Source organism: Dipodomys merriami, unplaced genomic scaffold (genome assembly GCF_024711535.1).
Source record: "Dipodomys merriami isolate MVZ:Mamm:240054 unplaced genomic scaffold, mDipMer1.0.p SCAF_30, whole genome shotgun sequence".
Classification (NCBI taxonomy): domain Eukaryota; kingdom Metazoa; phylum Chordata; class Mammalia; order Rodentia; family Heteromyidae; genus Dipodomys; species Dipodomys merriami.
In genome coordinates this window covers 12,583,174-12,598,541 of record NW_027204493.1, presented here as the reverse complement: position 1 = coordinate 12,598,541, position 15,368 = coordinate 12,583,174, and the positions used below count along the sequence as shown (strand labels likewise).

General features: G+C 40.0%; 2 protein-coding genes across 2 annotated transcripts in view; both read right to left on the bottom strand.

Moving 5' to 3' along the window:
- Positions 1-15,368, bottom strand: part of Itga1 (integrin subunit alpha 1) — a 148,835-nt gene that overhangs the window by 123,347 nt on the left and 10,120 nt on the right. The gene's annotated exons all lie outside the window — the stretch shown is intronic.
- Pelo (pelota mRNA surveillance and ribosome rescue factor) lies at positions 3,952-10,463 on the bottom strand. The gene is made up of 2 exons (XM_070041151.1): positions 9,491-10,463; positions 3,952-9,210 (listed from the first exon to the last, which is right to left on the bottom strand). Exons 1-2 carry the CDS (start codon positions 10,214-10,216, stop codon positions 8,779-8,781), a joined length of 1,158 nt encoding a protein of 385 aa, XP_069897252.1. The 5' UTR covers positions 10,217-10,463; the 3' UTR covers positions 3,952-8,778.

The following is a 15,368-nucleotide window of genomic DNA, read 5'->3' as shown; positions in this document are numbered from 1 at the left end:
AAGAAACCCCGAGAGTCACTAAAGATGTATTTAATACAACTTATAAAAATAGAAGTGTTGTCGTTGCAGCAAGAGACTAAGAAATAAAAATATTTCCTTCTTTGCTCACTGTATAGCCTCAGGATATAATGATTTCTTCAACATACACAATCTAATGGCAGCACTGGTACCTCTTGATCTCAAGATTCAAAGCACAGATCTCATCCAACATCCTCTCACAATGGCAATTCTTCTTTGTATCATACATAACTACTCACAAATTCCATGTTCTTACACATGGTCTATATTATAGTCTTTGGCAACTGTAGCAGGCAATGTTTAATTGTTTTTGTAATTTTTGGTGTATAATTCTTTCTACAGACCCAGTTTAATGAAATCTTATTGGACTACTATTGTCTTATTTTCTTGATCCTTACAATTAAACCTTCTAATGTACTTTGAAGAACATAGGTGAAACTATGAAATTCAAATATAAGAGCTTTAAATTTACCACAAACCATTATAGAAAGGTCTTAAAGGCCTCAGGACCTAGCTCAAATGGTAGAACACCTGCTTAGCAAACACAAGGCCTCACGTTTAAACTCTAGTACTCCAAAATAAAAAGAAATAGGGCCTTGAGTATCCATATTTCTGCCAGCTCACCCTATTTTCCATTATATTTTACTGCAACTTAGACAAACTACAACAGTGAGAGATAGCATAAAAATGATTCCAGAAAGATATGGAGAAGTTTAATAGTAAAATCTATTTAGTTGCAGAAAGGAGATAGGTCTGAGTGATGATAACCATGATCATATTTTATAAACAAATATATTCATATATATTTATAATCTATTTTCTCAACAATACATACATACATACAGTTGATGAGGCAGATAGTCAATTTTTCTCAGTTCTTCCTACCTTCACAAATTCTGCAATTCATTCTTTCACTTCAAGTTGAGAAACCACAATGCAAAAGACAAAAAAAATGAAATAAAGCTGTGAAGACTTAGAAGGATGCTCCCAGCATCCTCTGCCTTAGAGCTCAGAAGACCAGAGCTTCTGGAATTTACCGTTCCAGCTCAGGTAGCACCTTCATTCTGAAGCCAGGCTGTTAGGAGCTCCCCTTGAAAGTTCCCAAGCTCCTGGGATGATTGTATTGATATGGCTAATTTATCTCCCTCCCCGTCCTGTGTGCACTTATTTTGGAGAAGGGACTGTGGTCTTCACTCTTTCATTTAGATGTCTGGAGGACTGGGGAGTAGCAACACTTGATGTTGTTGGTATTTTTTTCAGAAAAATGTCTCATAGGATAAGATAAATGATATTCTAGGAAATGGACAACAGAGAGCGGTGTCTGAGTATCAGTGATACAACTCAGAGAGAAAACTGCCCTGCCAGAAGACAGAAAAGAATTCAATATATATTAGGGACTAAAACATTTTAAAACCTTACATTGTTCCTTATCCTTTCATCAAATCAACTCTTACTATGCATTAATGACAAGAAAATAGGGAAGAAATAGGAATGTGATAAATCAAATGCAAATGTAGCTTCCTGTTTGTTAGACTTTAAGCATTATCAGGAACTTCTCTGTGCCTGTTTCAGCTGTGTTGTGCAGTAAGTAGTTCTGATGATATGAAAGCTCCTTTATACTTTAACCTTCTAAGGTTCTAAGTGACTAGAGCCACCTTCTGAAGTGTATTTCAGTTTCTCTCTTCATTAAAACACAGAGGCACACATACAATTCAGAAGGGAAAAATAAACGATAAATTATAGTGAAAGAATTAAATGAGCTGAAATACAAGATTAAAATGTTTCGGGAATTTTTTTATCTACAGAGCAATTTTTCACAATGGTGTCAAACAAAAAGTTCTAGTCAGTGTTTACACTAGGACTTGATGAAAAATTCCAGACATAAAACTTCTGGAACTTAGACTTGAACTCAGAAGGACCTCCCACCTCTGAATAAATTTTACAACTAAAAATCTGTCGGAATTTTTTCTTTAGAAAGAAATTCCTCCTTTAGCAAATATGTGAGTTTTCTTATTGAGGTTATTATATTAAAAACTGTGGCTGGGATTCTAAATATAGGATGGCTATCGACTTCTAAAACTACCATTAACTTTGAATAGTTTGAGATGAATAGTTTGGTAGAGTATTTGACAAGCAGGCAGGAGGCCCTGGTTTCCATGCACAGAACAATAATGGTGCTAGTAATGATTATGATGGTTTTGAATGAAAGTCATCTTATAGGACGTTATACTTCCCTGACTTAAAAGCATATGCTGATTATCATTCAATGTGATGCCAGTTACTCAATAGGCTGGATTAGCATAGGAATCATAGGCAAAATGTCCAAGCACTGTTCTCCCTTTAGATGCTAGGTTGCAGTGGTTACTTCTGACAGCTATTACTTCACTGACTGCCAGGAAGTAATTTAATTTGCTGATTAAAGAGGAAAAGTTTCCTAATCATCCCTCTACAATTAAAAGTATCATAGATGCAGCATCTTGGGGAGCTTAGTAAATAGTTATTGAAGTAATACATGTATTAATATAGTAGGATTAGAAAGTAAAGGGAAAAAATAAACTTGCTAAAATAGGTATAAAATATAAAAATTATAAAAATAAATAGGTTATCAAATATATATTTTTTATTTCTAGGGTTTGACCTATTTCAAACAGAAACTTAAGGGAAAGAGCTAGCATTCTTCTGTTTTCTTATGCTTGATAGCACCTTATCACTTGTACTAGCCACCTGACTTTGGACACGAGATGTACATTGAAACCCTCCCAAAAGGACCTAGCCCTTAAGCAGTTACTGTTCTGATACATTGTCCATTTTCAGACTAGAAGCAAGTAATGGTGTCAATGTTGGGTACAGCCAGGCCCTGGGGCTGCTGAGACAAACACTTTTCCCTTATATTTTCTGCCTGGCAGATGCTGTCCCTGCTTCAGTATTGAGTGTTTATAACCAAATACGCCACCTAAATCAAAATTAGCTCTAAGTCCCTGAGTGTATAACATAAAACAAAAACAAAAACAAACAAACCGGGATTTTCCTGGAACTGACATCCTAAAGAAAGAGATTTTAATTCAGGCAATCTTAAGGGATAATAAAAAGGGACATTAAAAGAACTATAGCCCATGACCTCCAAATATATCCATAATACTGTTTTAACCATTTCAAACTAGCCCCAGGAAATATAAGAATTCCCTGTATCAATACCAATTATAAAATTAAAACATTTATTATAAAATACACAAAATTGGGACTGGGAATGTGGCTTAGTGGCAGAGTGTTTGCCTTACATGCTTGAGGTCCTGGGTTCTATTCCTTGGTACCACATAAAAAGAATAAAATTAATAAAAAATACACAAAATAATAAACTTCACACTTTAGATAAAGTATCACACACAAAGGTGTGCAATTAACAAAATTCACAATATTATTTCTTTCCCAGTGCTATGTCTCACAACAGACTGTACTAAATGAATTTTTGTCTAACACTTACACTCATTGGCTGGCGCTGTACAAACTGAATCACACCTCCAATCCCAAGAAATTATTCTAGAAAACAAATAGGCCATCTTGCAAAGTATATACTTGTAAATCTATACAGATCATTGCCTTAAGAATAAATATTGTTAAATAAAGAAAAACAATAAAGTTTAGCATTTTCACTTTAATATCTCTTGCTCATGTTTTTTTCATGGTCTTTCACATTTAAATTTATCACCCACATTATTGCTCTTAGACATATTTTTGTTTCTAAGTGAAATTTACCTGCTATTTGATGACTATGCTAAGGAATGTCTCAGATTATTCTCCTTATTTGTTCCCAAGACTATTACTTTAGATCTTATTTTCTAATAATTAGTTGCAAAAATTACTTGAATCTTTTCCCTCCCTCTCTTCCCTCCCTCCTTCCCTCCCTCCCTTCCTTCCTTCCTTCCATCTCTCCCTCCCACCTCCTCTCCTTCCTTCTTGTCAGTTAGGGGGCTTGAACTCATACCTGGGCACTGTCCCTGAGCTCTTTTGCTCAAGGCTAGTGCTCTACCACTTTGAGCTATAGTCCCACTTCTGGTTTTTGGGTGGTTAATTGGAGATAAATGTCTCATGGGAACTGTTCTGCCCTGGCTGGCTTCAAACTGTGATCCTCAGATCTCAGACTCCTGAGTATCTAGGATTACAGGTGTGAGCCACCAGCACTCAGTTGACTTTTGAATCTTTTCTAAATAAGGTATCAAAGCTCAACATTATACTTGCAGTTAAGTTCTTTAAAATTTATTTTGGCATTTTGATAATATTTCTACAATAAACTTTTTCCAAATTGACAATCAACAATACAAACATATCAATATTGAATACCTACTTTCTGAAATACTACATCTAGAATATATAAACTTAATTACAATGACATTAATATAAAAACTATTTTTTGAGGTTTTGTCTTTTGTTTTGTTCTGGTTTTTGTCTGTCATAGGGCTTGAATTCAGGGCTTGAGCACTATCCCTGAGCTTTTCTGCTGAAGATTAGCAGTCTATTATTTTGAGCCACAGCTCCACTTCTGATTTTCTAGTGGAGACAAGTGTCATGGCCTTTCCTACCCTGGTTGGCTTTGAACCGCAATCCACAGATCTCAGCCTCCTCAGTATTTAGGATTACAGACATGAGGTGCCAATGGCCAGCTACTCAGAGTTTTATAAATCTTATCTGATTTTCCCCCCCTAAAATAGAGTATCTTATGAAGCCCAGACTGTCCTGGAACCCTCTATTCTACTGCCCTAACCTTAAGTGCCAGCATTTATAGACATTCACTCCCACACTCAAGAGAGTGGTTGTTTATGTGTGCTCTGTTAGTGCTAGGGCTTGAACTCAGGGCCTTAAACTCTTGGTCAGCTGTTTTTTCCCCAGTTGACATACAAATGATAATCTGAGCCATGCCTCCAGACTGGCTTTTTCTGCTAGCTAATGGCAGATAGTATCTTACAGATTTTTATTCCTATTCCTGGCCTTTTTCCATTTCAGACAGGTCACTGGGTTGCCCAAACTAATCTGGAAGTTGTGATTTTTCTGTTGCAGCAAGGTATCTAGCATGTAAGTGGAGATTAGGAATAGTGATATGTAATTTAATAAATTCATATTCACAGCAACCTGAATCAATCTGCATGCTTCAGTTTTATTGAGACTAGTGGGAAAACGTAAATCCTTATTTACCCCAAGGGAAATTTCATTAGTTGAACATTAGTTAAGATTTCACCATATTTCATCACATGTTCACTAGCTGCTACTAATCAACAGCAGCTGAAACCACATTATGATTCCCAAAGATTCATTTTGTTTAGACAAGTTAAAAGTTATTACAAGGCTAGGCAGCAGGGTTCACAACTGTAATCCTAGCTACTCAGGAGGCTGAAATCTGGGACCTTGGTTCAAAGCCAGCTTGGGCAAGAAGGTCTGTGAGACCCTTTACATCCAAATAACCACCAAAAAGCCAAAAATGGAGCTATGGCCCAAGTGGCAGAGGAGTAACCTTGAGCAAAGAGGATCAGGTATAGCCGCTGGACCTTAGTTCAAGCACCAGGACTGGCAAGCACGCGTGCGCACACACGTATGCATGCATGTACCCACACGCACACACATACACATGCACACACAGTTACTGTTTTTCATTTTATTCACATTATTTTGTTATTTCCCCCTATGGTATTGAATAAATTTATTTTTAGTAATAATCCAAAGTGGTTTTTAAACTAGGAAGTTTAAGACTTTTTCTTATAGATGGTTGAGTAGACAAGAATACTCAGCTCTTGAAAGACCTTAAAACTATAAATCTATTATAGCTGATGACCCAGGCAGAGATTTCTGAGCCCTGCTAGAAAAGGCTATTGCCAATGCTCATAAGAGATTTTATGTAGAGCAATCACCTGGAGATGGTGGACTAAGTTGAAGCTGACTCAGTATGTCAACAGTAGAACCTTGGACTCTATTTTCTAACAAATTTTCATGGATGCTGAGGGTCAGGGTCTTCATTTTCCTGAAGCAAGGTCTGAAATACTGGTTTTCAGCCTTGATCCTTATTGGAATCACTAAACAAAAACTAACCCCATTATTTCTAGTGTCTAAATATTTATTTAATTAGTCTAGGGACAGTCTGGTCACTAAGTTTTAGGAGCTTCCAATGTGGGGCTAATAGGCAATTTAAATTTGCAAACTTGCATCAAGAAATGTCTTTTATGGGTTTGTCAGATTTTATTTTAGTGGTGCAGAAATTTTGAGTTAGAGATCCAAAATTCTTTAAATTCTGAGGTTATGATTATTAATTATGTGGTAACTTCCTTTCCATATTCTTACTAAAATCATCCAACAATATCTCTGGTTCATGCCTGTAAGCCTGTAATCTCAGGAGGCTGAGATCAGAGGATTTTGGTTCCGTGCCAGCCCAGGCAGGAAAATCAGGAACAGTCTTATCTTCAATGAACTACTCCCACAAAGCCAGAAATAGAGCTGTGGTTTCAATAGCACCTCACTATTCTTGAGCAATAAAGCTCTGGGACAGTTCTCAGGCCTTGACAGTTCTCAAGCCCCAGAACAGACATACACATGCACACTAACATTTTAAAACATTCATGAAATAATAATGACAATTTGGATTGTCTTTAGGTTAGGAGGCTGATACATTAAAAAAATGATTTGGAACAGGGACGAGGAATGTGGCTTAGTGGTAGAATCCTTGCCTAGCATGCATAAAGCCTTGGGTTCAAGTCCTCAGTACCACATAAACAAAAACAAATTTTAAAAAGTTAAAGAGAAAAAAATTTTAAATGAAATAAAATATATGAAGCAATCACTTCCCATCAACAGATGAAGAGGTGGAAACGAGTTAGGAAGTTAAAAAAAAAAATCCCAAACCTTTTACACCATGAGGAAAGACCACAGACACAAAAAAACACAAGCAAAAGTTTACTTAAGGTAGGCATCACTGAACCAGGACTTCTATAAGATAAACTGTTGTTCTATGACCTGTCCTAACTTTTATGTTGAGGTTTATAAAAGATCAAAATCTAGTTTAATGGGGCTTGGGATGTGGCTTAGTGGTAGAGTGCTTGCCTAGCATGCATGAAGCCCTGGGTTCCATTCCTCAGTACTACATAAACAGAATAAGCCAGAAGTGGGACTGTGGCTCAAGTAAATGCTAGCCTTGAGCACAGAAAGGCTTAGGGACGAAGCCCAGGCCTTGAGTTCAAGCCCCAGGACTGGCCAAAAAAAAAAAAAAAATCCAATTTAATTTCCAAAGTTCTCTGTTAGGAATGCACACGAAAAATACTTCAAAGAATACTTTAAATTAAGGTGTTTACAGATAATTCCTGATTACACTAAGAAGTGTTGGAGTACAACTGCCATGTATTAATGACAGGATTATTCAAACTTTCAGGCTATGCTGGTTCCATACTTAAAACTATCCATTAAGAATGATGTACAACTTGGGGGTGGGGGGTGGGGTGATAAAGTAGGAGGAAAATGAGGGAAAGGGTAACAAGTTTGACAAGAAATGTACTTATTACCCTACTTATGTAACTGTAACCCCTCTGTACATCTCCTTGACAATAATAAATAAGAAACATCTGAAATTAAAAATAAAGTATGGTGGGGCTGGGAATGTGGCTCAGTGGTAGAGTGCTTGCCTTGCATGCATGAGGCCCTGGGTTTGATTCCTCAGCACCACATAAGCAAAAAGAAAAAAGCTAGAAGTGGCACTGTGGCTCAAGTGGTAGAGTGCTAGCCTTGAGCTGAAGAGCTGAGGGACAGCGCCCAGGCCCAGAGTTCAGGCCCCACGACCAGACCCCAAAAAAATAAGAAAATAAAAATAAAGTATGTTCAAGCACTTAGGATGGTTAAAAAAAAATGTAAAAGCAGACTACCAAATATAAATACAAGATAGCATTAAGTATAACTTTGACAAGGCAAAAATAAAATGTAGTAGTGTTTCAGGGGAAACATTGCCTAGGCAGGGAAGTCCATGAGACTCATCTCCAATTTATCACTCCAAATCCAAAAGTTCAAGTGGCAGAGGGTTAGCCTTGAGTGAAAAAGCTTAGGGACAGCACCCAAACTCTGAGTTTAAGCCCTGGGACCAACACCACTCCACCCTCTCAAACAGAACAGAAGCTTTAAAAGAAATTATCATTATCTCGAGAATCTTGAGTAGATAAACTCTATCATCTGAAAATATCTGATTAGGTGGTTCTCAACAGAAAATATTAATTCTAGCATCAAAAAAACACCCAGAGTCTATTATTAACTGTGCTAATAAACCTAAGAAAAATACTATTTCTATTTTAAATTTACCTTGTGAATTTACTAATTATCTGGATACTATTTAAAATAGGAAATAACAGTTAAACCTAAGAAGAAAAGAAAAGAAATAGAATCAGATGGAGAGAAAAAAGGTCTTCAAATGTACTGGAAGAAAACCATGCAGAATCAAAACACAATGTAAATTTAAAAAAAGAAAAAGTGTGTCAAATGAAGTCATGATCTATCCTGAGCAATATGAAAGTATTCTCATCAGATATGTTATCCTAGTTAACAAAAAAATAGTTGTAATAAAGATTATTCTCTTTTATTGTTTAGTCTGAACATTTCTTATAACCATAAAATAGCTAGTGTGACCAAATACATAAGAAATCCTAGTATGAGTCAGAAAGTGGCACTCTTTGCAGCTTCCTGTCAAGGGATGCTGAGAAAATGTGAAGGGCTGAGGACAGGTTGTCCCAATTGTTTCTGTCATTAATCCTCTTCCGAACTGGAATCATCCTCTTGGTCAGAAAGGTCAGGAACAGGGAATCGGAGAATGGCAGCTACTCCAGTCAACTGGCTCAGCTGTTCCCCAGATACATGAAGACTGGAGAATATCCTAACTGTGCCTGCGTTCTCTTTCACACTGTCCACCAGCCTCACATACCGGCTCCTCGTGGCTACATCCTGGTGCCTGAAGAGCTCATCACTGATGAGTAATGTGTCGATTGCCAAAGCTTCATTGGCCTTCTCCACCTGCTTGAGTCCATAGAATGCACGGTCAGGTTCATGCTGTAACATTTTATAGAAGTCATCCAAGGCTTTCACTTCCCCAGCAGCTTTAGTGTCTGAAAGTCGGCTAGCTACAGAAGGGTCACAAAGCGCCTCTTTCAGGGAGTACTTGTGTCCAGAGGAGGCATGGACCTAGAATCACAATTATAGGAGACAAAATAATCTCTGAGACCATTCATTCATCAACCCACAGGGATAACGCCAAAAGCAAAAGGCGGCTAAGTTTGCTACATAAATATGCTAGAAACTGAACAAGTCTCTATTTCATTATCTCATTTACAGTTCTAGATAAGTAAAGACTTTCTCCTGTTTTACTTTTCCCAGAGCTAAAACTTCTAGAGTCGTTTCTATGCATTCTCTGGGCTCATTCTTCACTACCTCTAAGTAAGCAATGCTTTTTTTTTTTTTTTACCTGCAGAAATTTGGATCGGTTTTCCAGAAGCACTTTGTTGTCGGTCTTCACTGCCTGCTGAAACATGTAGTCACAGAACTGCTCCCGAACAAATCCCGGGCTAGCCACCAGGATGCACTTCACCACGTCGAAGTTGATGTGGCGCTGGATGGCCTGGACCACCTGTTCGTAGAACCTCTCCAACGCCCGGTCGTGCTGGGAGCAGTTGCCTTTCCGTTTCCTGGGGATGTTCACCTCTACCTTGGCCCGCGTGAGGGTCATGCTGGGCGTGACCAAGCAGACGTGGGCCAGGCCTTCCTGCATGACCACGGCGGCCACATCGGCGCTCCAGGCCGGGTCGCAGGCCTGCTCGATGCGCTCCAGCACCACACTGTCCCACTGTTTCTTGGCCAGGGTGAACTGGCGGTTGGGCTCCAGCTCGATGGTGTGGTACGCTCCCATCTTGACGTACTCGTTCTCCTGGATGTTGGTCCCCTTGACCCGCAGCTGGCAGGCCTGGGAGTCAAAGTCGATGGCCTCCACGCAGAGGGTGAGGGTGGTGCGCACGCGGTTGCTGCCCACGCTGCCCGTGGAGGACTCGGTCTGCACCTTGCGGATGGTGGAGGCCCGCAGGCTGTCGCCCACCTGCACCAGGTTGTAGGTGTGCCACATGTCCTCCGGCTCCTCGGGGACCAGCGTCACCTGGCCCGCGTTGTCCTTCTCGATGTCCTTCCTCACCAGCTTCATGGCTCCGGAGAGGAAGGGAGGGGTCCCCAAAGACCCGGGCCGGGGGGGGGGCGGGTAGGGCCGGGAGGAAGGGCGGCCGCGCCGCCGCGAGGGGCCCGGGTCCGAGCCGGCAGGGAGGAAATGGCCGCGGAGCGCACTCACGCCAGCCCTTCTTTCCTCAGTTTACCCGCGCAGCGCGCCTACCTGAGGCTAGAGACACCGCGGCGACCAACACCGACGCGCAGAGACTCGCAGTTCCGGCATCCAAGGCGGCTGACGCAAGCAGCGCGCATGCGCCTGCCTCCCTTTTTCCCTCCCCCCCCCCTCCGCGCGCTTACGCTCACGCTGCGCGCGCTCGCTCTCCCCCCCCCCTCCTTCTCCCTTTCCCTCTCCCTCTCTCTCGGTCTCTGTCTCTCTCTCTCTCTCTGCCTCTCCCTCTCTCTCTCCCCCTCCTCTCTCTCTCTCTCTCTCTCTCTCTCTCTCTCTCTCTCTCCACACACACACACACACACACACGCACACACACACACACACCGGGGGAGGTGGGAGCCACTGATGGCGCACGCATGCGCACTGAGAGGGTTTAGACCGTGTCTGTTTTTAGGACCGTGCCGTGAAGAAGTAGCAAGTGCTTTATTGTAACGCTGAGCTTGGACTTTCCTGAGTTTTCCCTTCTTGTATCCCTGTGTGCGCAGAACACACACACACACTCATATATATATGATATATATAATATGTAACATTATATATAATCTTATATATGCACATATAGTAAATACTCCCTTCTGGGTAGAAATCCATCCAGTTTCAGAACTTACATAAAATTGAAAAGAATTCTCCCAAGTGCAGACTTGACCCCCAAGGTCCAGCCTATGCTCGGCTTGGCTCATTGCTGATCTGCACGCCTGTTGGCGCTGGTATTTCCACAGGCAGTGTCTAAGATCTACTGGTCACTTCGGTCCGGTCTCCGGAGCAAAGTACCCAGCTGTTCTTGTGCTTGGTGACCCAGGCTGCAGGATCCAATTAACCCAGATGTTAGAGCCCTGAACCCAGAGACTGAAGAAACTATGTACGGAATTTACCCTGGGGTGGACTTCTCACGGGCTTGGCCTGGCGTCCCGGGAATCCCAGATCCTAAAGTAGTCAAATCAACTCTGTAACCTCTGAAGTGCTTAGGGTGGGAGCTGGGTCGCCAGCGTTTAGCACCTTTACCTTCACTGCCAAAGACAGGCTAAAAACGGGCTATGGGAAGTGGTGGTAAACTGAATTGTTGATTCTGACTGAAACCCAATCAATAAGTAGCTACAGTTACTTTGAAAGAGAATCTTTAAATTACATTTTTTTCATTTGCAGTGTGTGTGTGTGGTGGGTACTTGGGTATGAGGAAGAGTAGGGTGGAGAAATAGAATTGCTGTGTGTGTGTGTGTGTTTGTGTGTGTGTGTGTGTGTGTGTGTGTGTGTGTGTGTGTGTGTGTGCTTGAACTTGGCTCTGAGAATTTTTTTGCCCAAGGCTAATACTCAGCCACAGCTCCATTTCCCCCTTTTTGGTGGTTAATTTAGAGATAAGAGTTTCCTGTCTGAGTTGCCTTCAAAGCTCAATCTTCAGTTACCAGTCTCAGGAGTAGCTAGGATTGTAGGTGTGAGCCACCAGCCTCAGGCTAGGATTGCTTCTTGTTTAAGAGACCAGAGAACAGAAAAAAGCCCATTTGTCTTGAGAATTAATATACAAGGGAGAACAGAGGAGTCCTGAACACATCTTATTATCTTCCCTACTTTCCATGCATGGATGTTTCCTTGTCCAAAGATTGTCGGGGGACAAGAACATTCCCATCCACAATTGTAGTACAAAGTTAGAATCTCAACTTGTCTCTCCAGAGCCCTTTCCCTTTCTTTCCTTACTTCCCCTTTCTCTACACTGAGGGCCCTCCCAAAGTATTTTACTCAAGTTGTCTTCTTCCGCCAGTTCCCAGAGAACCCATAAAAGCTTGTTTAAAGAATGGATTAGACACACTGTCCACAACATGAAAGGCTTGCTGCTTCAAAGAAACTACAGGATCACACTGGTGGCACATAGTACACGCTTAATAAAAGATTTTTATTCAACCAGTATCCTATGCCCTTTCTTATCCTTTCCTGTACATACTATCCTAATTTTAATAGAATAAGAGAATAGACTATGAAGTGATGGTTTCAAGATCGTCTAGCTTTCAAATTCAGCCAGTTTAACCCCATGGCCTCTCCATTACCCACCCCTCTGCTATGAGTATTTGCAATCATCTCTACAAATGCAGGCTGCACGGCTCACACCGCCGCCACTTCCCTTATCTCTCACCTTTCTAAGCTAAACACTTATAATTGAAATGAACCTACAAGATTTGAAGGGCAGTGTACCTCCTACCCTACTTTTAGTACCTCCCACAGTTGTTAGATTCGCCTTTTGTTTTCCTTCTCCCAATCTTCCAGGTCATCATTGTAATTTTTGAGAGTGATTTTACTTTAGAAAAAGAGTCACATTTATGTCGACATTTGAAATCTATAGGCAGCCCACACTGATTCTTAGTCCATAGGATTTTTTGTGGTAACTCAGAACCTCCTCCTGGCTAAGTGGGAGCTCTGCTATTTGCATGCTTGCATGCAACCCTGCATTTTGCTGGTTATTTTAGAGATGGAGCCTAGGTAATTTTTCTGATCTAGCCTTCCTGGAACTGTGATCCTCCAAATCTCATGATTATTTTCTTAAATGATAAGGCAAACCTCTTTGGAATATCTTTTTTTTCTAATCTGACATTTTTTTAAATTTAATTTTATTGTCAAGCTGTTCAGAGGAGTTACAGTTACATACTTATTTCTTGTCAAACATTTTTACCCCCTCCCCCATTTTTCTCGCATTTTACCTCTCCTCCCCAACTCCCCTTCAAGTTGTAAAGTTCATTTCTAACATAGTGTCTTGTGAGTATCGTTGTTGGACTGGTTCACTCTGTCCTTCGTCTCACCATTTGGAGTATCTTTTTCAATATCAATATTCTTCAATGACTGAACGTAACATTTTTCACAAGATTAATGTTTGGATCTGGAATACCTAAGGTTTAAAACCTACTTTTAATAACTTGAGCTTATTGCTAATCAGGTATTTACTCCTAAATTTTATGGCTTAGTATTTCTCTACTAATCATTGCTTTTTTATTTTGTATTGCTAATTTAAAGAAAACTGTGACATCTAAGCCTCAAATTTCTGGCCTTAAAAGTTTTATTTCCAATCTATGACTTCATGACATCCCAAGGTCCACCTTCACAATGATTTCATTCCCCATACTTCCTGCTGCCTCAGCTTATACTGGTCTCCATATTTTCCATGTAACTTTGTTACTTCCATTTCTGTGAGGGCCAGCTTAATTATTATGTTGACTTGAAGCCATGCATCATATCAACTGGAAAACATTTGTATTTCTTTTTTTTGTCGGTCGTGGGGCTTGAACTCTGGGCCTGGGCGCTGTCCCTCAGCTCTTCAGCTCAAGGAGGAGAGCAGCGCTCTACCACTTGAGCTACAGCGCCACTTCCGGTTTTCTGGTGGTTTATTGGAGATAGGAGTCTTACAGTCTCTCCTGCCCGGGCTGGCTTTGAACCGCGATCCTCAGATCTCAGCCTCCTGAGTAGCTAGGATTACAGGCGTGAGCCACCAGCGTCCGGCTCCATTTGTATTTCTTACTGAACTCTGAATGAATTCATCTTGTATCCCTCTATGGTTCCCTCCTTTGATCTCATGAATGAATGCTCACTTAGATGGATCAGACCTAAAATGTGGCAGCTACATTGACATTGTTACAGAAGCTTTTAAGACACTGGTGCTATTAACGACAGTAGTTCACTTAAGTAATTGTAGTTTAAAAACTGCTATCATTATAGATGAATTTGTTTTTTCTTCCTTCCCCAAATAAGCAAAATCTTAAGAAAAAATACTGTGGCTTAATTCTATCGTTTTAAGTTAGTATTTTAGTTTTTTTAATTGGTTGTCTGAAAAAAAAATCTTTATAATGGTTCACATATTTTTCGTAGAGTGTCATATTTATATTAGTCTATCTTGAAGGGGAGGAAACCAGTATTGTTACTTTCAAATTTTTTAATTTGTTGCTTGTGTTGCACCTGAAAATTAGAAATCAAGAAAATTGTAGTTCTTACCCTTCATTTGATTTATTATAACTTTGCTAGCAAGCAGTCTATGAAAGTTTCATATACTGAGAATTAGAGGAATTGAATGCAAGGATTAAAATAAGTACAATAAAAAATAACTTTATGTATATATATATATATATATTTAGAAATGAAGTCACTAACATGTTGTCCTAACACATTGCTTTTGTTTTGTTTGCTCTGTTTTGAACTTGATTTTTTTTCTGTCTATTGTAGTAGTGAATGGCTGATCTCAAGTTTAATTCTTATATAGCAAGAATCAGCAAGCTTGGCCTACAGTCATTTTAACTTGGATTACTTAACTTTAGATACATCCTTTGTCATTTATAAACCTCAACTCTCCAATCTCTATGATAGATTTCTTTGTTTTGTCCTTTCATCTGACAGTTGTTCAGATTATGATACTTTGTAAATTGTAAAACTAGCAAAACAGGCAAAATACTATGGCAAATCTCCTAAGAATCCTGGCTTGAAGTTTGGAATCTGAATGTGACAAAGAGAATAGTGAGAATTTACTGTAATATGATCCGTTGGCCTTGATTTGGTAGAATAGATTGGTGCATAGTCTGCTGGAAACATTTATTGGCTTTAGCACGCACTTCACAAAATTTAGGTCAATTCCAGCTGTTGGAAATGGCTCATGGAACTCATTGGGGAGTTGGATAACAGTCCTTCCTGTGACAATTCTATGCCAGGACTGGTTTGTGTGTCAATGGTAAGAGGGAATGGGGTCCAGAATGATGAAAATCCTGTTTGCATACCTTGTTATTAGTGCAGTGACCCTTGAAAAGGGAAGGAGGTAGAGACAGCTGTGATTTTTCTGGTGGATATTGTGTCTGTTTGCAAGGCTTACTTTTTTTGTAACACAAATATGAGGGTTTTTCTTTTTTACATTCTTCTTTTTAAAACATTTTGGGAACCCCTTCAAATATTGCTCCTTTGTATGTCTCTTGGCTCTTTCAGATCATGTGCCAGTAGAGAACAT